The following is a 26,762-nucleotide window of genomic DNA, read 5'->3' as shown; positions in this document are numbered from 1 at the left end:
GTTTCTAAATAATACGTAGTCTCCCAGGAATGAGTGACACAGTTATAATTAGCTCAATTAATATTTATTAATGGAAAACCTTGTCTAAAGGGTACACTGGGATACTAACCCACACACTCCATCTGAGTCCTGCTCTGATCTCTGATCATTCACAGCTGAGTGAGATGTCACAGGTGTTAGTTCACAGAAACATAATGCCCACTTCATTTATTGTCACAGTTAACGGCAGATTACATATTAACAGCTCCGCTGAGAGAGTCAACTCTGTGTCAGCTTCTTTAAAAAAAACTAAACAAAAACAAACCAAACTCGAATCTAACTTGATTTTCCCAGCATCCATGTCCACCTGCCTGCAGATCATGTGGATTCTTGAGGGGATTTTCATGCCCGTTCATCTTGTCTCCCCAAGTCTTCCAGCTCCTCCCTGTCCTCATACTCATAGTCCATCTGGGCCCTCTCATACTCCAGCTCTTCTCCCTCATATTCAAAGACCTCTCCCTCACAAATTAACTCCTCGGTCTCATATTCGACCTCCTCTTCCTCATATTCAAGCTCGGCTCCATCATAGTCTGCAATGGGCAGCTCCATGCACCCTCCCTCATCCTCACCCTCCTTCACCAGAGGATCCTCCTCTCTGACCTCCGTGTCATCCGCGGCTCCATTTGATGCTTGTTTGGAGTTCGAGCTGCTGTTCTTTAGGATGCCGTGTATTACTGGCTCCTCTCCGGCCAGAGCCAGCTCCTCTGCCTCTTTCTCCGCGGCCTTCCTCAGTCTCTCTTTCCTGGCCTCACGCGCCTCCAGGAACTCTGCAGCCCCTTCGCCGACCACAAGCACCTCCTCGCCCACATTAGGAGGTTCCTCAACTGGGTTGTGGTCGTAGGAAAAAAGACGCAGTGCTTTGAGGCGCTTCAGGCTGGGGAACTCCAGTATCTTGTTGCGGTCCAGATCTAAAATCTCTAAGGACTCCATGCGCAGCAGGACTTTGGGGAAAGTGTCAAAGCGGTTCCCGTAGAGCCAAAGTCCTCTCAGAGCCTCCATACGCCAGAGGTCAGGGGGCAGCGTCTTCAGCCGGTTGTCCCCTATCTGCAGAGACTTGAGGTGGGGCAGGTCATAGAGCTCCCGTGGAAACGTCTGGAAGTAGTTGCTCTCTACCCACAGGCAGCGCAGGCTCTGCAGGTTCCTCAGCTCGGGGGGGAGGGTCATCAACCGGTTGCTTCCCAAGTAGAGGCGCGTGAGGTTGGTGAGCTGACAGACGGCCGGGGGAACGTCTTCCATTTTGTTGAAGTCGAGGGCGAGTATCCGCAGACCCTGCAGCTCGGCGATGGCGTCTGGCAGCGTGCGCAGGCTGTTCCCGCAAATATACAGCTTCTCCAGATGCATCAGTCCGCAAACGCGAGAGGGCAAGCGCTTAAATCTGCGGTAACTCAAGTCCAAGACGGGATCCCCACTTTCCAACAACTCCTCCACCCCCAGCGGAAGCTCTTCCTCGACTTCCTGCTCAACTTCCTTCTCCTTCTCTGCAACTTCTTCTGGCTCCTCGCCGTCCTTGCCGCCCTCTTCCTCCCCCTCTTCTCCCTCTCCCTTCCTAGAAGAGTTGCCCATGAAGCAGTCTGCAGCCTCTGACTCCTACTTGAGTCAGGACAGTGTCGTTTGATGAGGCAGTGTCTGTGACAACTTAACCCTCAGCCTGGGAGCTGCAGTTGTTTTGTGGTTCAACCCACTGGCTGCAAACAGCACCATGGTCAATGCACACTCGTGCAGCCATGCAGCAGCAGTTGGTCAACTGCCTCTGCTTCCCTTCATCAGTGGCAAAGCTCTAACAAAATGTAGAGTAATAATAATGATAGTAGTAGTAGTAATAGTAGTAGTAGTAGTAGTAATAGTAATAATAATAGTAATAGACTTGCTGGGAGTCGACAAAGTACAGCTTAATTTTGAGCTACAATTGAATTCTTGCAATCCTTACCCTCTCTGACTTCATCCAGGCTATTGGAAAAAAAAAAGATGACGCGCAGCTTTCAGGTCACCTGCCACGGGATCCAGTTACTTTATCAGAAAAGAGGGGAAAAGTGTGACTTCAGGGCTCTAAATAGTCAGTTTAGCGCGACTCTTCCTGGTGTCGGGGGATGAGCCCAGCAGTGTGGGCTGGCTCGGTGACCTGGCCGGCGGCAAAACAAAAAAAAAAAAAAACAGTTAATGGAAGTCTGTCCACGAGTTAATGCAACTGCTCCCCATTAATGGCCGAGTTGTAATCCACGAGAAAGAGGAGTGCACATGGTGGGAAAGTGCAGCGGTGCTCCTCATGTTGGCCGCTTGTCTCCATCAGGATGAAGGTTTACTGCCTCCCTCTGTAACCGGAACCGGGGGCATTCACGTCACATGGTGGCCAGTGTGTGTGTGTGTGTGTGTGTGTGTGTGTGTGTAAGATGATTTTCTTTTAGAAATTCAGCCTGCCAATGATGACAAGCATTTCAAGGGTTCAACTTTATTTGCTTTTTGTTGCCTCAAACAGAAATATTTTAAACTTGCCTGTTTTCACATTTGTCACATTTCAAAACAAAAGTATATCCACTTTTCTATTTTACAACACATAGTTGTTGTTTCCATTTATTTTCTCCAGAGGAGTCAAGAACAATTACTGTAAAGTGAAATTATTATAAGTATTATTATTATTATTATTATACAATTTATTAATATACAATTCACAACTTGCCATTTTAGTAAAAAATATATATTAAACTCTTGTGTGCTGGTTGAAGAGTTACCTATAAGCAATTGCTATCAAATTCTTCTGACGACAGTGTCTTTTATTTAGAAAGTCTGATATTCTTACATTTATTGTTGGGGTGAGACGTGTTCTGTACAGCATGACTGTGAGTTATGACTGAGAGGTGGGCTGCTCTTACTCTGTGAGAAGAGACTTATTTTTTCTCCCTGTGGAAAAAAAATATAATTAAATAGACTGGGGTATATAAAAAAAAAAAAAGGGGTATATCCTTCCTTTCCAGTGAATTACACCCTGTCAGTCCGTTTTTGAGAGCCTGTTGAGCATGTTTATTCTTCTATTCCACAGCAAGGCAGATTTAGGAAACCTCTCACGATATCTCTTTATTAATAGTAATCAGTTTTTATTCCACTTCATTGCTTGACAGTGTTGCGCTGCCTGGTTTATGAAATGAGTTCATAGAAATGTGATGATGTGTTTGGATTAAATTGTATACATAGATTCTGTGAGGCAGTCATCTGGTGTGTGAAAAATGTAGCATGCTGGAAAGACATCAGTGGCTCTGCAAACTTTACATATTGGCAACAACCTCAAAGACAAGTGTCATATTCTGATTGAATGTGAGCAAGAATCAAGCATCTAAAGTTGTAATTATTGTGATTTTGCATATGGAACAAGCCAAGACAAGGATGTTAAATGAAGCTTTCGGACTACTCTTGGTATAATTTGTTTCTGTTGTGACACCCCATTAACATTTATGAGAGCAACAGAATAGGATAATGTATAATGCATTATGCATAATGACAACCTCAAAAACTAAATTTGAACCCGGTTATCCCAAGTAGAATTGAGCATTATCACCTTTGTGAAGGAGAATTAATAGTAAATGAAAGAAATGGCCAGTTCATGCTGTCCAGTGGACTGTTTTGGTGTTTTTTCCTGCCATTATGCTATATAATAATGGTCTTGATACATATTCATTTTCCATAGTATTCACACTTTGTGTTTTGACTTTGAAACACTTATTGGTTTATTGTAACATAATGAATGATGGACTGTCATTATATGGCATTAACGTCCCTGGAGTGCAGTTGAAAGTCAAGAGCCTCTCAAAATCGAAACATTCAATAAAATGTAGTTGAGAGATTTATCTGAGTAGCCATATGTAAGCCATTCTATCCCAGAGTTTATCAAACACTTGTGAAGAGCAAACAGGTTGTCTGATTGGCAGTGTGTCTTTCTGGTTGTGATACTGGAGAAAAGCTTGGAAAAGCTGCTGGGGTCAGATGTGCAGCCCTTCTGTCAGCCTGATGAACTGTGGCAGAAGAAGAGGACAAACGGGGAGACAGGCTGCACGCTGCTTGAGGATAATCCTGTCTGATATCCTGAGGACCAAAAGAGCTGATTTGCAAATTTCTGCATCGCATTGAAACGACCCTGAAATGACACAATGCACTATGAGAAGGAGACAGACACACGGACAGTGACCTCGGGCAGAGAAGGGATGTGACTGCTGAGGTGACTCTGCTGAATGCAAATGAAGCAACACTGCATGACACTGCCAGCATGTGTTACATACAAACAAACAAAAAGTTAAAACAAAAATATGTGCATACCTATACTTCAGATGGCGATCAGTTGTAACTATGGCTAGTATTTGGATTCCATTCAATATCAATAACAAGTCAATAACAATTAATATTAACATCCCTCAGTAATGTTACCTGATCTCATATAATTATGGATAGTGACAGAAGATGTAGGGATTGGCTGATGTGCCGCCACATTTCCGGGGTTAAATGAGGACAAGGAGATGTTTCATTTAGCAAACACATTTGCACCATCTGGTGGTGCGAGAGGGAACTGCAGCAGCCGGGTTCGCTGAGTGCAGTGGGTTTATAAAGGTGGTCATGACGGGAGGGTCCAGACGTCTTTAACAGGCCTCCCGTGGAGCTTCAGAATTTCACGCTCACGTCGTTTGTCATTCGTGTGATTGCTCATTTAAATTTAATTGTCTGACAAACTGTCTCATTGCATTTCTGTCTGCCTGCCGTCCAACAAGTATCGGACACGATTATGTCTTCTATAAGGTTTTGATTAATTACTCCTAATGCATGTTAGCGAAGGAAGACAGAGAACCAGAAGTGTTTACCCCAGTGGATATTTATCCAATACACGTAAATGAAAAGTTAAAAAAGAAAAAGGAAATAATTTCTGAAAACAAACTACATCTGAAAAATGTGAAATAAAAAAAGTAAATGCTTTCCCCAATTTTATTAAACTGACATACATTTTGTCATTACATCTGCAAAAATACAAGATCTATAAATAAAATATATTAATTATTGATTAATATAAATATTTCATACCATCAGATATTTTAACCAGAGGCCATAATTACCCCAATTATAAAACTCGAATCCTTTAATTTTAAATGTTGGGCATAGAAATATCAACAAATCAATCTTCCAGCTTTTAATAACAACACCCCTACCAGCGAACGTGTGCATATGAGAATAACTCAGCTTGCTTACAAGCTGCACATGATTTGCTTTATTTGTGTTGAAGTTTAATCAATTTAAAAATGTCTTCATTTAAAAATGTGCCTGGTCTCTCGAAAACATAACTCCTCACTGCACATGTGAAATCACGCGAGTCCCTTTTGCACGATCACACGCGAAAGAGTGTTGTTGTGCTGAATGTCGTGGTGGATTGACTCAATGGATCATTACATCTCTGCTGATATTCAGTACAACTGCATGACCTCGAGGGTGCAAGGCCGTGGGAAGTATGAGTGCTGGGAGTGCTGCAGCAGCGTCCCCTGCCGGATGGTGAAGGACCTGCATATCTATAACTAGCGATCTACAATGAAATAGAAAGGCAGTGTCTCTACCACTGCAAATTAAAAAATATACTAATGACAAAAAAGTTCTCATAACCTCCTAAGACCCCCTGACCCCAAGATGTTTCCTCTCTGACCCCACACATTGAGAATAACTGGGTTAATTAAAGACATTGGAAAAAAAGAAGAAAACTTTGCACTTTGATGGCAACCTTTAGGGAAGATGTTACTTCATTTATGTAATTAACCCGTTTAATATGTAACTTATTTATCTGATTGAATCTTAGTAGATGAAGTACGTATGAGCTTGACCTATGGGTCACTGCAGTATGTTAGTTTTATAATGATGTGCGCACAGAAGGGCTGAAATAAACGACCCCTCCTCCCCGTTATTTAATCCTTTCCGTGAAGGCAGCTCCCGGTGGGGCATCTCTCTATCTCGCGGGGTAAAAGCAGGAGTCCTCAGCTGACTGGGGCTTCGTGCGGTCGTTCCGACAACAGTATAAAAGCCTATTGAGAGGAACCGCGTATTGATCCAAAGGCGCATTGGGCCGCTGCCCAGGATGAAGCCCTCTGTGATTGGCCCAGACGCCCTCGAATGATCTTCTCGGACTTTACCCCGCACGAGAGGGGGCATGAGACGCGGAACATATGAGGGGCAGGCAGGGGATGGGGGTTTGGGTGATGTGCGCTGTTTTTTCCAGGGATGTGATCTGAGCGGCAGCGGACAAAGTGCGACGGTGTGTTAACGCGACCCGAGCCTGCAGAGACGGAGATCAGCCGAGAGCTGGATGCTGTAAGTCTGAAACGTTTCCTCATCTCCATACTGCTGCACGGGGAGGAGGGCCTGCATGTTGTGGCTGACCAGCCAGCAACAATGGGCCATTATTTCTGAGTTAAGTCTCAGCTGACCTGCTTTCCCATGCATTGGTGGTGCTTTGTGTGCCGATTAATCAAAACTGAGACTTTGTTTTCTGCAAACCTGGAGAACAAGCTGAAAAATTATACATGCACTTACATTCTGCATGCTTTTTATTATTATTTTGTAGATTTTAATTCTGATGCATGTCGATGCTGAACAATGGTGCAGTTTCGTTAGTTGAACGCTTCTGTGTCTGGTTGTCGGATTTCATCATTAATTATTTGTATTGTTACACACAAGCTGGTGTTTCAAAATGAAAACAATCTTTCTCTGTAGGTGCTGCTTCCTTCACATTGTGTGTCTGCGGCCTGTTTGAGGACCAGTATTTACATCCAGGAGTTGAGCCTGTGGCTGCAGGTGGATTCAGGCCAGCAGTGAGATGGGGAGAGGAGGCCAGCTCAAAGAGACAGACAGAGAGGCTGTCAGTGAGAAGACTGGAGGCGTTTACACCTGGGAGCAGGTGCAGAGCCACAGCAGCAAGAATGATCAGTGGCTGGTCATCGACAGAAAGGTTTACAATATCAGTCAGTGGGCCAAAAGGCATCCCGGAGGGGTGCGGGTCATCAGCCACTATGCAGGAGAAGATGCTTCGGTAATTATATGTCTTCTTTGTATCTTTTAGACAACATGATCGAACAAAGCCACAATCAGTTTATGGAATTTATGGATCTTCTGGACTTTTTCAGGCAGTCATCATAAGAAAATATTGATTTCGAGCTTATCAAATTTAGAAAGTACAAGGTTCATGTAAAAATTAATAAAAGATAATGAAAATGGATACAACTATTTAATTCAATTGGTTAAACATTCCTGTGTTTTAGGTTTGTTGCACATAAACTGAAATATATCAAGTTTTCTTATTCATGCTTCATAATATCACCACCTCAAAATATCAGAATAATGCATACGATTATTTATAGAGCATTTTTATAAATTCAGTATGTCAACCACAATATTGAGAGGGAGAACTAGTACCCGTGTGTCTCATAAGAATACAACAATCCCCCAAACACACACTTCCTGAACCCAGACTGCTGCTTTCATCCATTGACCGTCTTAAAAGCCATTTAAGATTTGCTGCGAACAAACTTCTCTCTTGGGTTTCAGACTCTCTGGCCCCATGGGATCATTAGCTCCAGAGTCACATAGTCCAAAGGTATTAAAAGCCTTTCCTGGGAAGTACGAAACTGTGAGCAATCGGTTTTAGCATTGTTTCGTTTATAAAATAAAAATATTATCACAAGCATAGCACATTAGTAAATACCTTATATTGGAGCAGAGGTCGTCATCGTGACAGTTGCCTGATCAGTCAAAACCATTGTGGAAGATATTTGTTAAATAATCTGAGAAGTGTTCACCGATTCCAAATGCTTGAACACATTGAGATGAAAAGAAATCAATCATCTTGCATGTTTTAAGATACGTTTCCTCTCCTGGTATATTGTTAAAAGCTGTCTCAGGCGCTTCACATTTATGAATATTGATGTAATCGGGGCTGAACTATGAATAATCACTAAGGAAGTTTGGAAGTTTGCCCGTCTTATCAGTGGACCCTTGGAAGTCTTTTTAAAAAGGGTGATGATGATTGCAAAAGAGAGCTCAAAGACAACCATTTCCTTAAAGTGGGGCAAAGGGCAAACAGAAAAGATGCAAGAAACCCACGAGCCATATAGAGCGCAAAATGCATTAGCAATCACTGTGAGCATCACACAGTGTTTTGTGGTGTCAGATACTGGATGTTGAATGCACAGTCATGGGCAACTCGATGGCCTCAGGATAAAGTAGATAACCTGTAGTAGCTTGTGCTGAATCAACTTTATTCCCATCAGGAGCTGGCTCCAAGCCAGGAGCGTCTGACCTCCAGTAACCATCAACCGCCAGAGTTTGATAAGTGTGCTCCATGATAAACCCATCTTTAATCTAAGGCTTTAGTGGCTAAATTAAACATTGCAGGTATTTTATTAGTGAATGTGTTGTAAAGCAGTGAAAGTCCAGTTGTCTAAGGATTGACGTCATCTGTGGGTAGGATGATGAGCGCCATAAGTCATGTGTTGCACATAAATCCTGGAGACAAAAATAAAAACTTGTTATTCCTACATCTAGCCGCGAACACATTAACACCTTTTTTTCCAACAAGGGTCCGTAAATGGGATGACAATTAATCAGCAGACTAAATATCATCGACTTGTCAAATGATTACACGCAGAAAGGAAACCATGCAGTTCCTCATTTCCTCCCCACATACAAGAGCACTTGTGGCACAGTGGGGCTGAGTGACATTACACAACGGGATGCCTGTAATATAGAAAATGTTTTCCTGAAGTATGATTTTGCTAGATATTGTCAAGGATTCCCACAATATGTACAATTCAGTTTTCTTTCCAGGTAATGTATTCAAAGCCCAGAAAGAGGAGTAAGCCCTACATGGTCGAGAGACCAACTCTGTCTATGGTTTATTTTATTTAATTTTTTTAACTGCCTACAGCTCAGTACAGGTAACAATAAAGTAATTTAGAAGTTTGCTTTGTGGACCAAGTCTTTTTACAGCTCAAATGTTCACACATGTAGAGGCAAGTATGTAGAATGAAGCAGTGCCACACATTAAAGCATGTAATTCAGTTGGTGACTGTTGAAACATGCATTTAATGTCTTTTCCGTTATCTCCAACTGCAAACGGTCCCTCACAACGATTGTTTGCTGTGCTGCACAATAACTAAAAAAACCTGTTTATTTACATGGAACTTTGCGAAAGCCACGGGGAGCAATTACAAAAGCAAAAGTTTAAAAGCTGCGTGTGGCTTCAGAACCACTTGTGCCCCCCTGCCCTAACCCTTACTATTCAGATTATTATGACAGATGTGTCTCCAAACAAATAAGAAAATCTAAACCAAACAGAGTCCACACATCTACCTTTTAAACTGCTTCATCCAAATTAGGCATAGAGCTGACTGACTAAGTTGACTATGAGAGAAGACAGGTAACGCTGAAGCAGAGAGACAGAGTCTCACACACACATATAAGCAATTTAAAGTTACTGAACTTTAAAAGCACATTTTTGGACTATGAAAGGAAACGCACACATCCACAGAGAAAATCTCACAACCTTCTTTGTATGAGGCGAGGGCACCTACCATTACCCCGTGCATTTAGATGACTTTAATTGTTGTTGGGGTTTTTTTTTCCCCAGGAGCCGTTCTCTGCTTTTCATCCTGATCCAAAGTTTGTGCAGAAGTTTCTGAAGCCTCTGCTGATGGGAGAGTTGGCAGAAACAGAGCCCAGCCAGGACCGAAACAAAAATGTGAGATCTAGCATTAAACGACTCAAACATGTCCCGTCTGAGTCCTTCACACTCATCATCCCAATGGCTGATGAAACATTGGGACATTTTTTTTTTCTTGATGTCACAAGTGTCAGTCACATCACTGCATCACAGTCTGAATATAACCGTCTGTTTGATGTTTCCTGCTCTCAGGCAGCCATCATGCAGGATTTTAACACTCTACGAGCACAAGTGAAGAAACAGGGTCTGTTTGAAGCTCAGCCTTTGTTCTTCTTCCTCCACCTGGGTCACATCCTGCTGCTGGAGGTTCTGGCCTGGCTCATCCTCTTACACTGGGGGACGAGCTGGACACTGACGATACTGTGCTCGGTCATGTTGGCGACAGCTCAGGTGACTTTAGTGTTTCTATCCCTTGGTCTCATTGTGATTTATACAATTTGAGTTCATTCCTGCGGGAAGTGATGCAACGCAGGCTTGTCCATGGCCTTTGCCGTTTGACAGCTGGGATTGTCTCCAGCACCCTGACTTGGATATGTTAATATAGACGACGGATGTGTACAATGTTTGTTTCCTTCTCCAGGCGCAGGCTGGTTGGCTGCAGCATGATTTTGGCCATTTATCAGTTTTCAAGAAGCCCAAGTGGAATCACATTGTGCACAAGTTTGTAATCGGCCATTTAAAGGTAACATTTTGTGATTGTGCATCTTAATGTCCAAATCTGACGTAGATATTAAGTGCCTTTTTTTTTTAGGGTGCTTCAGCAAACTGGTGGAATCACAGACACTTCCAGCATCACGCAAAGCCCAACACCTTCATGAAGGACCCCGATATTCACATGTTGGACATCTTTGTACTCGGAACCACTCAACCAGTAGAGGTGAGTAACAGAGATAATATTTCTGATTACTTCAAACATTTATGTGATACAGACACTCATCCAGCTGTGTGTTCCCATTTGCTACAGTATGGCATAAAGAAGATCAAGACCATGCCCTACAATCACCAACACAAGTACTTCTTCCTTGGTATGTTTCTCAGCAGATCTTCTTGCCTGCAGATTGCAGACATCTACCTGCTCCTGATTCAATTGAATGGGTAGTGTCTTGGGCTATCTTTCCAAGCAGCTAAACATTTTCCCCAACAAACTCCCCGACTCAGGATCCTCAGGTGCATGGAATTTATTTGAGTACTTAAAATTTTGTGAATCTAGAAAACAATACAAAACAAACAAACAAACAGATTCTAGAAGTAGTCGTAAAGAAATCCATTATACTTACAGAAACTGCCTTTGCAAGGGAGAAGGATAACAAAAAGAGCTGGAGACCAATACAAACACCACTGGCTCCAAACATTTGCAACAGACAGATAGCATGGGGTACTTCCGGTTTATAAAGCATCACTTCCGGTGTTTATAGCATCATTTCCGGGTTGCGCAATCACTTCCTGTGAGGCGTGAACGCTCCAAATGTCAACAAAAAACATTTCTCCCAAAATATAACCCTTAGTGAGAGCACAACAGGTCGTTATCAGGCTTCTGCAGCACTTTGGCTTTTCATCCATTCATCTGAATCAGATCTGCTGAAGCACTTATACATTAAACACATGTAGGTCAGGAGATCCCTTGAGACTGGGTTTGGAAAAGCCTGTTTTATCGCTGGAATAAAGGAGTTTTACACAGAAATGACCTGGAGCTTAATATAGCTTGTAAAGATGTCTAGTTTGAATGTATACATGTTTTTATGTACAACATGCACATTTTAGATTTCTGCCAGCTGTGCTGCCTTACTCTGAGGTTGATCCAGTGCTTTCTTCAATGGAGATAAAATGATTTGAACAGGCCCATAATAATAATAATAATAATAATAATAATAATAATAATAATATTTTCACATTTCTCCATCTGAAACATTGATACTGTAGTGATAAAATGTACTGAATCAGCGTCAACAGTTTTCTGTGATAAATAAATGGCTGTGGCAGAAGGAGACAAATGTTATGAGCTACAGGTATTAAATATGAGATGATTTTCATTTGGGGTTTTTTTCAGTTGCGCCGCCACTGCTCATCCCAGTTTTCTACAACTTCAACATAATGAAGACCATGATTACCCGTCGTGACTGGGTGGTAAGATGCCTTCCTCTGTGTGCTGCTGTGCAAAAACTTTCAACCGGGCTGTTATAGTAGAAAACTTACTTGTGCATGTGGCAAGTTGTGATTGTGTGTCTAGATTTGTGTACATATGTTGATATTTGTATGTGTGTAGTGAGATTTATAAGTGAATAGTTATCTGTATGCATAGACAGATTAGTGCATGTCTAGGTCAATTTGTTGGTTGCTTAATTTGCAGGTAATATATTTTATGTGTGTGCTGAAAGTTGTTAGTGTCTACAAGTGACTTACTGGTCAGGTAGAGTTTTCACAAGTGGATTCAGGATTTGTCCGGTCAAGATAAGCCTAGAACTCCTGGTTTCTCTGCCCTCGGTGCAGTAGACTTGCTGACCAAAGAAAATCCTGTATTCAGTTCATAAATTGTTTAAACATAAACACGTTTACAGGACCTTGTAGGCATGCACATGTCCCAATATGCACAGACCAACATAAGTTTGTCATGTACACATGACAAACTTTGATAAAAAAAATAAAAAAAACACAAATCCACTGATCTCATTTACATTTACTTGGAGCCACTCATAAATCAGGATTCTCTCCACAATCATCACTCTCCACCCAGACACAGACATTTTTGCAGTTGTAATTTTGCTTCAGTGTTCGCCCAATAAAAAACGATTTCATATGTGGGATTGAATTTAACTCAATGATATTTAAACTTACAGCACTGAAGCAAACATTACAGTAAAGACCACTGGGCTCAATGGGCAGCATCAAATTAAAATAAGAGATCATTTATCATGAATATGTCTAACAAATTAATTAGTGTACGAAGCACATTAACCTTGTCTTTTCTTTCTTTTTTTTTTAAAGGATCTTTCTTGGGCCATGACGTTCTATCTTCGCTACTTCTACTGTTTCGTCCCTCTCTATGGCGTGTTTGGCTCAATTGCATTGTACTTGTTTATCAGGTAAAAGATGACAAAGACAACCAAGAGCTTAAAAGTTACACTTTCTATAGATGGAAGGGATGATGTATATTCAGCAAGTAGCACTTTGGACTTAATTTGACTTTAACTGTTTCTAATTTTCTCAATAAAAATCCCTAGTTTAGGGGTGTTTTTAACAAATGTGAGGTGTCTAAGTAACGGAAGAGGATAAATACTAGCTAGTAATGTTGCTCAAGGGCTTTCCCACACCCTGTCACAGACAGATTTGTGAATCATACTGTGTGCATTGGTTTGATTTGACTCAATAGTGTGACACCATATTCAATCAATAAATTGTGGGTTTTTTTCACATTACAGGTTTTTAGAGAGTCACTGGTTTGTGTGGATGACTCAGATGAGTCATCTGCCCATGGAGATTGATCATGAGAAGCAGCAGGACTGGCTGACCATGCAGGTACCAGTTTTAATGTCAAACTCTCAATGTTGTAATTTTCATTTTCGCCTCCAGGTGCTGCTGATGAGCAGGATGGTCAGCAGAAGATATCAGAGATATCTTATTCTGGTCACACCCTCCAAATAATAACAATGTGATATTATAAGAAGAGGAAAATAATAAATTATGTACAATCTTTTTGTGTCCCATCTTGAACTTTAGCTACAAACCACCTGCAACGTTGAGCAGTCTTTCTTCAACGACTGGTTAAGTGGACACCTCAACTTTCAGATCGAACACCAGTAAGTCAAATCATTAAGTCTGTGGAGAGAACCGCTGAGTGAACATTGGCTAACCTCAGCTGACAGTTAATTTACTGTGTGAATTATTTACTACATGTCTACCTGTTTTGGTTTGGCTTTTTACATCTTAATTATTGTGTTTGTGCTGAAACTGCTGATAATTCATTCATTCATTTCATTCGAAATAGTAATAACACATGATAAAGAAAGGATTTTAGAAGTTTATACCAAGAACCTTTTTAAACTGAGAAAAAAAGAATCTGCATTGAAGAAACTTGTGAGAAATAAAAAAGATCGGGGTTGGAGGGCATGGATGGTTATTGCTTGGGTAATGCTTACAAGAGTTAAATTAAACACAACAAAACTTTATGAATATTAGCTTACAAAATAAATTGAAGCCAAAACATTATACCGTATAAAAGTTATCCAAATGTAAATATCGTCTCCAACATTAAAGCAAGACCTAGAGCCAAACTATGGCTATAATGCCTGCCTCTACTGGCTGCACCACAAGTACTCTATTAATGGTGATTGTGTGGAAATTTTCTGCTATACTGAATTTAAATGATGGTATGTTGTCTACTCTTGTGACTGACGCACATTTCCTGTTCCTTTTCCCTCCAAAGTTTGTTTCCCACGATGCCACGCCACAACTTCCACCTGGTGGCCCCACAGGTCCAGAAACTGTGTGAGCAACACGGGATACCTTATCAGATGAAGACATTGTGGCAAGGACTTGTTGATGTTGTCAAGTAAGTGCAACAAGCTAGAATTTTATAAAGATCTACAAAACTACGCACAAAAAAAAAAATAATAATGTTTGCAAGTCTGTAGAGGGAGAGAGCATACTAATTAAATATCGCAACTTGAGTTGTATCTCATACCGGATGTACAGAGAGGTACAGGGAATGAAAACCTCACTGGTTACTGCGTGATACGCTGTGCGATGGATAACAAAACTCAATTCTGATTTTGTATCTTAAATACAGCTATGAATTGTGGCCTACATTGACACGTATTCAGTCTTGACATAAGAAAGGGAAAAGGTGCATCTTTTCCTCACCTTTCTGAATTTTCCAGTTCCCATTAGTCCTCCGTCCAGCTTAAATTCTTTTTAATTGTTTATTTATTTTGGGTGTGTGTTTCAACACTCGGGGTCTTTCGTCACAAAAATGATAATCGACTGCTTCCTGAATACAGTGCAGAATAATTGATGTTTTATTTCTTTCTCCTGTTTGACAGGTGCCTCAAAACCTCAGGGGACCTCTGGCTTGATGCTTATCTTCATAAATGATGAACTGTATTTTATTCACGATAAGGAAAATGACAGTAGTAATGCCTAGCTCTCTGTCTGCATCACAAATTGATTGTATCTTTTCAAACTAGTTTATATTATGTGAATTACTCTCCCTTGTTAGTGACATTAAAGTTATGTCCTTGTTTAGATTTCAGATTTACAGATTCTATTTTTAGTGCTCACTGAAGATTTTCATGAATATTCTCAGAGCATATTGATTTTACAGCAGGGTTTGTTCACAAGAACACTGTGGCATTTTTCTGCAAATTATTTCAAATGAGTAATATTACTTTTTTATGCGGTGATACTGTTTCATTAAAATGACAATTTTGCTGTCATATGGCAAACTCAGTGTAATTGAGAGCTTAGTTGTTAATTCAGATTTCCTCCGTCAAACATGTAATTCCTTCAGCGACACACTTTCTGCCTTTTCAGCGTTCAATAAAAAACTGTTGATCATTTCTGTACCTCTGATATCATGTATCTGATGTTAATTTTTTTTTAAATGGTGTTCAAAAACAAGTAGGCTTTACAAAGTTATTGCTAGTGCTTAAAATAATTTCTGAAATGTGATTATAAATGGCAAATTGTCTACAGACATGAATTTGTTACTAATGCATAGGTTTGGGTTTGATGTATACTGTATATGCCTTTGGTTTGTCAAACAACAGGGCAATAAAGCCGTGAATAGAAAAATACTTTTGTTATCCATCCATCCATCCATCCATCCATCCATCCATCCATCCCTCCATCCAAACACACAAACACACAAACACAAACAACCACATACAGTCACATTCACAGAAAAAAGCCCTAAATGCATGTTTTTTCATTGTGAGAGTAAACCCAAGCATGCGCATTGAAAACATGCAAATTACACACAGAAAACACAGCATGTCCAATCCAGAATTGAATGTGGGACATTTTACTTCAGTACTGCATGCCACACATACAGTCAGTGATTCATTTCTTAATTTAAAAGTGGCTCAAGCTGTTGTTTATGTCACCGCAGGGAAATGTTAATTTCCTGTGCTAATTTCTTTAATTAGCATTGTACAAATGTTGTAACCATTATGTCACGTGTTTGAATGGATAAAAGTAGGCCAATGTGCAACCCAACATCTACAAAAGCAAACAAAAAGCAGCATTCATCAGAAGTATGTGATAGAACATTTTGTTGAAAAAATATTCAAAGACGGGTGTTTATAATGGTCAGCAGCTCAGTCTAACTACTAATTCTCTGGATCATAACAAACTCGGAAAGTTGAATATATATGTTAAATCTGGTTAAAATTACAGAAAGCCATTACAAATTATAGGCAACCAGGCTAAATCTATTCTCAACCTGCTCTAAATCCTGTCCAAGATATAGAAAATGACAATAAACCTAAATCAAACCTATAGAAAACGAGTCGAACTTTGTGTAAACAACAGAAAGCCAGTCTAAATTAGTATATTCAACAGAAAATGAGTCCAAACTTAGATGATACCACACAAAACCAGTTGAAACTTTATACAAACAATAGAAAACTCTGGACGAACGACAGAAAATCCCACTGACCCATGTGAAAACACTGCAGAAAACCAATCTACACACAGAACTACAAACAAAAAAAAGAAATCCAAATGTATTAGAAACTCCAGACAACCAGTGTAAACTGAATCTACCCCATAATGAGTATTACGCAAACAGATGACAAAGAGCTAAGAAAACCCCTCAAGATATACAAGCTGACCTCTGAAGCCTTGCTAAGTGATTACAGTCACAGTGACCGCTTAAGTAGGCAGAGGTATGTGGTCCTGGGTAGATGAGGCAACATTGGAACTTTTTGGACGAAGGTGATATAGTTTATGCTTTTAATCTGTCCGGGGCACAATGAACTTACAGTTCAGTGTCACAGAGCTCCCCTGTTAATTGTAGGTCATTACTCCTCCAACCACATTGTCAAGCACCTGAAATGAGTCAGTCCAGTTTGGCGAGTACACCTCACAATAATAAAATAGATAGGAAATAGATATGATAATGTAATGAATAGGGCTGAACATCACATCCTCTCAAGTTGGTGCAACACTGCATCAGGTTACTTTGTTCTCATTTTGTCCATATAACTGGTGCTCATTTTGCTGCAAAAATATTTTACAGTTGGATCAAAATTGAAATGTAAAAAACGACTTGAGAAAACAAGGTTAATGCTGGCAACAAGCTCCTACATAGACTTCACTTGCACACGCACACATCGTGTGTCTGTGTGGGAAGTTCTCATTGGCTGATTCAGAATCTTCTGATAGTTGTGTTAACATGGTGCATTTTTAGTCTGATTATAAAAGTTCAGCATTTTTCTTACTGTCTTTTGATCATATAAACTAGCACGAATCAAAGAACGATTCTGTAGTTTTTCTACTCTATTTGTTTTATTTATTTAAATGTTTTTCTTTTTAATATTTTCCATTTGTTTTGTTCCTTTTTACCTATTCCAAATAGGGACCAAAGAATCAACTATTTATTCGCTTTGTAAACAGAAAAAATGTCTAAAAAATCGTGTCTTTTTGAGGTTCTTTTCGTCAAATTCTCTCGAAAGATAGACTTTGCTCCAGCCTAAATAATTTTAATTACACGGATGTGGGTTATCCATTACTACTAGTAGCGCATTTTGCCTGGACAGTAACGAGAATAAAGCTGGGCTGTAGAGGAGAGTCTGACACCTCATCGACACTTGGCTCTGCATGTGTGTGTGTGTGTGTGTGTGTGTGTGTGTGTGTGTGTGTGTGTGTGTGTGTGTGTGTGTGTGTGTGTGTGTGTGTGTGTGTGTGTGTGTGTGTGTGGGGAGGGGCGCGCCCCGGCGAGACGCGTCGCGGCGCGCTGTGTTCCGCCTGCCTGTGCGCGCCGCTCAGACGACGGTGAAAATTCAGATGAACAGCTTATTGAGCCTATGGCACATTGGCCAGCGGTCCAAAATATACTGCGCGCCGATTGGCCCAGGAAAGCTCGAATGATCTGCTTGGAGTTTGTAGTTTAGTGGCTGAAAGAGACGCTGAACACATCAGGCAGGCAGAGGATGGGGTTTCACGATGGTTGTTGTGTAAAATGGATTTGAACGGAACTGGAGAGAATAAAGGGAGCCGGCCTGTTCAGGTGACTGAAGCCCCGGGAGTGTAAAATCTGGATACTGTAAGTGTGAATTATTTCTACGTCTTTCTGCTGTGGCCTGTCGACATGGACAGCCTGCCATCGGTTATCTGCCATTATTGTTAAATTAATTTACAGGCGAGGCGTTTTTCGATGATTCTGTTTGCATCCATTTTTTTTCTCTCTCGATCTGATGATGCAAATTGGATTATATCTCACATTGACCTGACAAAATAATCCAAAACGCATACCCACGGATGAATCTTCTTGTTGTTTGGAATATTTAGAATAAGCAAAACCAGGATGTGAAAACCACCCTGCTGCACCAATAGATCCAGTACCAGGTTGTCGGATTTCATCATCAATTATTAGTGAATATGTTGCGCTCCTCTTTGTCTTTACTTCACTTGTATTACAATTAGCTTGGATGTTAAACTCAAGAGAGCAACAGGATAAAAACCCTCTTCCTCTGGGAGCTGCTCCCATTACACTCTGTCTGGAGTCTGTCTGAGGACCGATTTTCTACATCCAGGTGAGAAACTTTGTGGCTTCAGAATACAGGTGGATCCAGGCCAAGAGAGAGCAGTGAGGATGGGAGGCGGAGGGCAGCTGGCGAAGGCCAGGGAGCCAGGACCCTGTGGTGGCGAGAACACTGGAGGCATTTACACCTGGGAGGAGGTGCAGAGCCACAGCAGCAGGAATGATCAGTGGCTGGTCATTGATCGAAAGGTTTACAACATCAGTCAGTGGGCCAAAAGGCATCCAGGAGGGGTGCGGGTCATCAGCCACTACGCAGGAGAAGATGCTTCGGTAATTATGTCTTCTTTTGATTGGATTCAAAATGAAGTTTTTCTTTTTGTAACTGTAACACAGTGTCATTTCTTGTTTCGTCCACACTCACACATACACTTAGACAGCCAGAAGACCATTGGACATAATAGAAATTTAACAAGTACCAAGTGTAGCACTCTTATCTCTAGTGAGAAGATCTTGGGTTTGGGCACTTCGTTGTGGAGTTTGCGTCTTCGTGACCTCCAACAGTTCAAAAACATGCCTCTGATTAGTGTCTCTAAATTTCCCATAGGTGTGACTGTTTGAGTGTGTCGGTCCCTCTGTGTTTTGATGTCACAGAGCAACCAGAGACAGTCACGTGCACACACACACACACACACACACACACACACACACACACACACACACACACACACACACACACACACACACACACACACACACACACACACACACACACACACATTGTCACAACAGACAATTATCATCAAGCAAACACCAATATTTTTGAAACTGTGGGAGGAAACCCCAAGCACTCTCAGGGAAAACACTCCAACACTATACCCACTACAGTTAATGTGGGTTTGCTTTATTTTTCCAGTTTAGGTCGTTTCCATTCGGAGTTTATCTTTACCCATCGTAACTGTGTTAAAAATAACAGTTTGTTTCACCATTATCAGACAAAAGATGCAAAGAAATAAATAACTTGACTGATCCTGAACACCAAAATAGGTTAGATACTACTTTAAAATAACAAACAAAAAAACAACAACATTGTGTTTGGCCCTTGGAAAACCTGGAAAATTAATTAACCGCTTCTCTATCAGACATTATTGCTGATGAATAATACAATAATATCCCATATCCTGAAAGAATAACACACTTACAACAATGATTTTCTTTCTATGTCATGACCTGACTGGAAAGACATAACAGCCATATTGGGAGAGGAAGGTTTGAGAAAACATCATGCAGGGTTTATTCTAACTTAAAAGCTATATAACAACACAATCTCTAGTTTGTATATTTGCAAATTTACATATATGCACTTAAATCATATATATTATAAATGCAAATATATAAAATCTATCCGTATGTACGTAATAAGACAGTAATGCAGTGCAAACAACCAGTGGTGGAAAGAATACAACTATTGCCACATTGTTTAAATTTTAATCAATGACAAGTAAAAGCGTCGTTGTTAAACATAGTCAAGAAAGAGTACAGAGTACCATTCTCACAGTACTAGTTTCTTTTTAACTGCCTTGTAAATAGCAGGCATTTTATTCAGTTTGGATACATGAAAATCAGAACCAAAAGGTATACAGTCGAGACTTAGTACTTCAGATTTATCGAATTAGCTTACATAGTGTAAATTGTAAATCGTAAGTATGAATAGAATAGAGTTACATATTTGACAAAAGTCCTAATAATAGTGCAGGTGTCCTAAAACTACTCTTTATCCAACAAATAGTCATATTTGGTAACTTCTTCACTTCTCTGTTTCTTACAAACTAACAATTATACAACAATGACAGATCACAGCCTGTATAGGATTTTTGGAATATGTATAAATTATGACAAAACATGAAACTAATGCTTTAATATTTCCGTGTATTTACAAAAGCACTGATGTTTTTTTCGACGAGTTGTTCAAAATGGCCGCTGCTTTCAGTGTGAATGAGTGAAGTGACTGACCATGTAAAGCTGAAGTGCTCAAAATGCACTTTATAAGTCGGCTGTAGGATAGTGTTTGGATTAATATTTGATACTTAAATGGTCTTTAAATTTTGCTACATGAACACATGTACGAGTGGTGCTGCATTATACATATTTCTGAATGTTTATTTATTTATTGATTAAATTTTTTTTGCAGGAGGCATTCTCTGCTTTTCACCCAGATCTGAAGTATGTACAAAAGTTTCTGAAGCCTCTGCAGATCGGAGAGTTGGCAGCCACAGAGCCCAGCCAGGACCGAAACAAAAACGTGAGCGCCACCTTTATTTACGAAGCGCCTTGCAAACGGGGTCGAGTGAGTCATGTACAGAAACACCTGTGGAGCAGGAGAGGGTCACAATACTCACAGATCTGTTTTGTTATTCATGAGTTTGACGGTGTCTGGGATCATCAGAGTTTCTGGAGACTCATGTTTCCTCAGCTGTTAAATAACTCAGACCATTTAAAGGCTTGTCTTACAATATCCAATCTGAGAACTACAGAAGTGTCTTTTCCTCACTCGCAGGCAGCTATCATACAGGATTTTAACGCCCTCCGAGCACAGGTGAAAAAGGAGGGTCTATTTGAAGCGCGGCCTTTGTTCTTCTGCCTCCACCTGGGCCACATCCTGCTGCTGGAGGCTCTGGCCTGGCTCATCCTCTGGCACTGGGGGACGAGCTGGACACTGACGTTACTTTCCTCAGTGATGCTGGCAGTTGCTCAGGTGAATTTAACGTTTTTACATGTACATCAGTATCATGATCAGTCAGCTGTGTGGAATTTGCAAGTTCTACATGTGCTTAGTAACATTATGCAGATTTTGTTATAACCAGTAATGGAAGTAGAAAGCAAGATATCCTCAGCTTTGTCCAGTCCTGGGTTGTTGGTGCCATCATGGCACAGCAGCAATTATTTGAATACACAGACGCTGAGTGGGGCATGTTAAAGGTGCAGGGGAGCCCCCAACGTCATCCTCTCTTCTAGTAGCAGAGGCTGCCATCATAGTGTTGTGCAAACTGGGCATTTATGTTAGGTACTTTTTACTGAAGTCAGATCCTCTAATAGCATCAATCATTTTCATTTCAGTCAGGTTGATTGGCGTTCATTGGTAAGAATAGTTGCTGCCAGAAACTTTATTAGGTGTATACATGCACAGAATACTGACTCCTTTTGAATCACTCCAGTAAAATTGAGTATCTAAAAACAGATCCGTTTTTGGTTTTTAATCGATGTGAACACAGCATGCAGCTAAATCAGGATTCATGAAAAGTCTTTGTTATCTAATGCTTTAATCATTGTGAATCAATGTGAGTAACATTCTGAAAATACTCTTTCTGTCTGTAGTCACAGGCGAGTTGGCTGCAGCATGACTTCGGCCACCTTTCTGTCTTCAAGAAATCCCGATGGAATCACATCGTGCACAAGTTTGCAATTGGTCATTTAAAGGTAGCGCTTCTCAATCGTGTACCTATTTTGCTTAAATTTGCCTTAGATATTAAGTGACTGGTTTCTTAGGGAGCGTCTGCCAACTGGTGGAATCACAGACACTTCCAGCATCACGCAAAGCCCAACACCTTCATGAAGGACCCCGATATCAACATGTTGCATGTCTTTGTACTCGGAGACACTCAACCAGTGGAGGTGAGTAACAACAGAAAGAATATTTTAACAACTTTGAATTCTTATTTGTATACTTCAGCCACTTATCCAACTCTGTATTCTACATTGTTGCAGTATGGAATAAAGAAGATCAAACGTATGCCCTATAATCACCAACACCAGTACTTCTTCCTTGGTAACCTTTTTTTTTTCTTTTTTCTCACAAACATTTGTCCAAAATGTGTTGTCCAAAATGTTGAACTGTCTGGCCCTGTGAAAAGCTCTATGAAATGATTTCTTCTGTCTTTTAGTGGGACCTCCGCTGCTGATTCCAGTGTACTTCCACTTTCAGATAATACACACAATGATTACCCGCCACGACTGGGTGGTAAGACGCCATGCAATGTGCAATATAATGATATTTAAGGAGTTTATATTCCGACTCCTTGACTTCCCCTCCTCATGTGTGATTGCGGCTCCCTGCCCGGATGTCTTTCACCTGTGCCTGAGTGTGTGATCGTCTTCACCTGGTGACTGCACTTTAAGTTGGCCTTGAGTTCTGTCGTATGGCCAGTTTGCACTGTCACAAGTGAAGCGTGGACTCAAAAGAAGGACACAGCAGGTTGCGAGATGGTGTCTCTTAATTTAGTCTTAAGGGAAAAGGGAAGGAGGAAAACACTGAAGCTGAGCTGAGGTCGTGCAGGCAAGGATCGAAGTCTTGAAAGCCAGAGGAGGGCTGGACTGAAATCTTGGTCGGAGAGGAAAAAAGGATCAAAAAACACCATGAGACTTGAAACGGGAGAAAAGCTGGAGCGACTGGTCAAACAACACAGACAAACAAGACACAGAACTGAAGCCCAACTTAAAATGCAGTCACCAGGTGAAGACAATCACACACTCAGGCACACGTTAAAGACATCAGGGCAGGGAGCAGCAATCACACACGAGGAGGGGAAGTCAAGGAGCCTGAAAAGAGAGACAGCATGCACGAGACAGAAATGTGCACTGTGACAAATTCAAAAATTTGTCTCGTAAACTTTTTTTCTATCGTGCAGGATCTGGCTTGGTCTATGTCGTATTACCTTCGCTACTTCACCTGTTACGTCCCTCTGTATGGGATGCTGGGCTCAGTGGCGCTCATTATCTTTGTAAGGTAAATGAACTCAATATATTTCACAGATTTAAAGACGCATTGTAGCGTTTTACCTCCACTGTGTATCGTATCTTTGTTTTTCAGGATCATTCAGAAAAAAAAAAACCCTGTCTTACTAAGCACCTCACATGCTAAAATCCAATATTTGATGGTGAGGTTTAATAGTTATGAAGCAATAGCAATTCTTAAATAAAGTATAACTTTATGATACCGGATATAAATGTGACCAGTGGGTTTCACATGGCCATGGATGTCTTTAAAACATATTTTGCAAACATATCAGAACAAATGAAGTTGTGGCTGCAGATTTATTTGTTGTAGAGAAACAAACTGTTGGTCTTAATAGTGGTCTGCTGTGTCTGAGTGTACTTCAGGTTTTTAATGCAATTGATCAATTTGAGCAATATTGGTGAAAAAAAAATGAAGAAAAAACAATATAGCATTTTGTTACGATCCATTCTCAATTTTTTTTTTTTCACCACAAAAATGTCAACGCTCTCTTAAGTTGATCTGGTGCGACATCAGATTAGTGCATAATATAGACCCGTTTCACTTGTTACAGGTTTTTGGAGAGTCACTGGTTTGTGTGGGTGACTCAGATGAATCACCTGCCAATGGACATCAACTATGAGAAGCATCAGGACTGGCTGACCATGCAGGTACCTGATTTACAGTCAGACTTCTGAGAGCTGCAGGAGCCACATCCATCCTGCAGGTGGCGGAGATGAGCAAATGTTTTAGTTTTTTCTATTACACGACACAATCATCAGGTGTATAAGAAAATACTCTCCAAATACTTGGCAAATAAGGTTATTACATGGTGAACCCCCTACACCTCCTTTCAGAAAGAGTTTCCTCTTTAGTCATCATTCCTTGTTCACAAATATATATATCTATATATGTTTTTTTTTCTCTTATCGATCGAATGAATGAAAACCATTCATTGTTATTTTGACTGAGGGATACACTCCAGGGTCTCGTCCACTAATGAAAGTGCAGGTGTAAATAAACATGGGGTGTCTGATGATTCTTTTGTCTCATTCTCTCCTTCAGTTACAATCCACCTGTAACGTTGAGCAATCCCTCTTCAACGACTGGTTCAGTGGGCACCTCAACTTTCAGATCGAACACCAGTAAGTCAAACGATGACAGAGAAATGTCTGAGAAGTTTAACTCAAAGATATTACGGAACTGGAATGTTTGAAAAGTACTTCTTTTATGCTCCTGGTTTGTTTGTTTTTTTATCTAATTTTGGAGTTTTCCATCTTTTAGAAATCAGAAAATAAAGTAAACATGGTGGATGCTCATTGTTGGACAAACATGAAGTGTCCTGCAATCCAGTGTCCACAGCGGTCAGCTGTTGAAAGGTCGTCACGCAATCATGAAAGTTCACATGCGAGTTATGACGGCATTCCCGAAACAAATGCCTTAAAAAAAATGGTACATGATGAAAGTCGTATTCCTTTTACAGCCAGACAATCAGTTTACTGTGACATCCTAATTATCAGTAAAATCCCTTTCTGTTATTCATAACTCAAACACGCGGACAGCATGTGACTGGGCTCAGATTTCAATTGGAAAATATTGGTTGGTATTTGTACGTTCTATACACCCTGACCTATAGTCATCTAGGATTGCAGCACGACCCTGACTGAGCACAAACTAAAAGACAAATGTCGATACATATTGGCTGCAGTTGAATCTGACAGATCGCTCTCCTTTTTGTTTCCTTTTTCAAGTTTGTTTCCCACAATGCCGCGTCACAACTACCACCTGGTGGCCCCACAGGTCCGAGCGTTGTGTAAGAAACATGGAATACCTTATCAGATAAAGACTCTCTGGCAAGGGATAGCAGATGTTGTGAGGTGAGTGCCAGTTTGTAACACATGATCACAGAAGCTTTAACAAAGGTGTGGCCTGAAAAGGCTGCAATGGAGAGCGAGGATTATGACATTCATGTGCTTGTAAAGCCCCGACAACAAATTGCAAAGGAGTTTTCAAAATATGCAATGTATTATCCGCAATGCTAGATTTTGTCTTTGGTTTCCCTCCTATTGGCATGCCAATAAAAACTGCAATTACAGCAAAACACAATCACTGATAAAATATATCACTTCAGTCTCATGCTACAAAAGCAAGAGCATCATTTGCAACAGCAACTTTCTGTTAGGAGCTTCCAAAAACCTTCCAGCATGAATTTTGCACCAAAAATATACTTAATTTATTTATTTATTGAAAGTTTTATAGTCTGCATCATGCAATGTGAAAGCAGCTTCTATATTTCTTTTTACCCTCATTTCCTCTGATCAGACAAAATGAAGGTCTACAGTCGTCTGGCACAACTGTTGGACGGGGCACGAAATCTTGTAATTCCAGCTCTTGTCTCATATTGTCCTGGGAAACGTTCTTAAAAATTCTAACTAATTTGGAAATGTTTTTGTTTTTTTTTGTCACCAATTGCTCGGCAATTGTCAAAGCCCAGTGACACGGGGCCTTTCAGCCGTTGGTCGTCCTTAAATTCAGAAAACAGGAATATTTGTCACTTTTCTCTCGCTTTCTCTTTCAGGTCATTGAAGAATTCGGGGGACCTCTGGCTTGATGCTTATCTCCATAAATGACAACAGACATTTCCCCTGCAGTGTGTAAAAGAGTGATGTTTTTCTCTCACTTCTTCATCAAATACTGATTGTATCTCTTTGATGTTTTTAAAAAATCAAGTTGGTGGTGTGGGAATGATATTTTCTTATTGTTGCGTGTTCTATTGCTGGATTTTTACTAAATATCTTTACAGCATTTTCATCAATAGTCGGGTGGTGTTTTTAGAAAAGTGGTAAAAACTGTCCGGCATTTCATGATTTAACACAACTTGGTTTCTTTGTTGTGATAAGAGTTTCAGCAATAAATTGTGACATTTATGCTTAACAAATGACGAACCCCGTGTAACTGAGGGTTCAAATGTTGGTTCAGTTTTCTTCTGTCTTGCCTTTTTCTTTAAGTGCGACTCTTCTTCTGCTCATTAAGTTTACAATAAAGAATCTTTGGTGAACATTAATGCACATTTGATACTTTGAATCCAGATAAAAACAATTCTTGTACAAAAAAAACAGGTTAGAAAATATTTTGCAAGTTTCCTTTTTTTAATTACAATGTTTTAAACAGTTTCCCCACATATATTTACAACCCATTGAATGTTTAGTCTTCATTTTCTCATTCATACTTGAGCATTATCACAATAGGTGCACCTCAAAAAAATCTGAATACATAATTTGCTTAAGTGCAAGTTTTTCCTGATAGTTTAGATTTATTAATGATGCATTGAAATGGATCAAAGCTTGTTAATTCATTCCCTTAAATTTTCATCCGACAAGTCATGAAAATACAGTATCTGAAAATGTTATATTGAAAAGTTGAGATACACCTGTAGTCATTATCTTGCACGTCTCTGTGCAGTTTACACTGATGAACGCTGTAGCAGCTCAGGAGGACTTCATGCAGAATTATTACTTGCCAAGCCT

General features: G+C 40.4%; 2 protein-coding genes across 2 annotated transcripts; one reads left to right on the top strand and one right to left on the bottom strand.

Annotated features, from left to right (window-relative positions):
• Positions 1-381: 381 nt before the first annotated feature.
• Positions 382-1,602, bottom strand: lrrc10b (leucine rich repeat containing 10B; the record flags this gene model as incomplete). The annotated part of the gene is made up of 1 exon (XM_080475659.1): positions 382-1,602. One exon carries the CDS (start codon positions 1,600-1,602, stop codon positions 382-384), a length of 1,221 nt encoding a protein of 406 aa, XP_080331785.1.
• A 4,364-nt stretch (positions 1,603-5,966) lies between these two features.
• Positions 5,967-26,298, top strand: fads2 (fatty acid desaturase 2). Its single transcript, XM_080474808.1, has 25 exons — positions 5,967-6,363; positions 6,766-7,081; positions 9,677-9,787; positions 9,962-10,159; positions 10,350-10,451; positions 10,521-10,646; positions 10,734-10,794; positions 11,817-11,893; positions 12,752-12,849; positions 13,186-13,282; positions 13,484-13,563; positions 14,190-14,315; positions 14,806-14,832; positions 18,464-18,797; positions 20,656-20,766; positions 21,022-21,219; positions 21,840-21,941; positions 22,011-22,136; positions 22,230-22,290; positions 22,406-22,482; positions 23,150-23,247; positions 23,810-23,906; positions 24,301-24,380; positions 24,987-25,112; positions 25,814-26,298. Exons 2-25 carry the CDS (start codon positions 6,869-6,871, stop codon positions 25,863-25,865), a joined length of 2,778 nt encoding a protein of 925 aa, XP_080330934.1. The 5' UTR covers positions 5,967-6,363; positions 6,766-6,868; the 3' UTR covers positions 25,866-26,298.
• Positions 26,299-26,762: the final 464 nt, after the last annotated feature.

Source organism: Lipophrys pholis (assembly GCF_963383615.2).
Source record: "Lipophrys pholis genome assembly, chromosome: 11".
In the NCBI taxonomy this organism is placed as follows: Eukaryota; Metazoa; Chordata; class Actinopteri; order Blenniiformes; family Blenniidae; genus Lipophrys; species Lipophrys pholis.
Note: the sequence above shows the minus strand (reverse complement) of the source record. Positions and strands in the feature narration are given on the sequence as shown.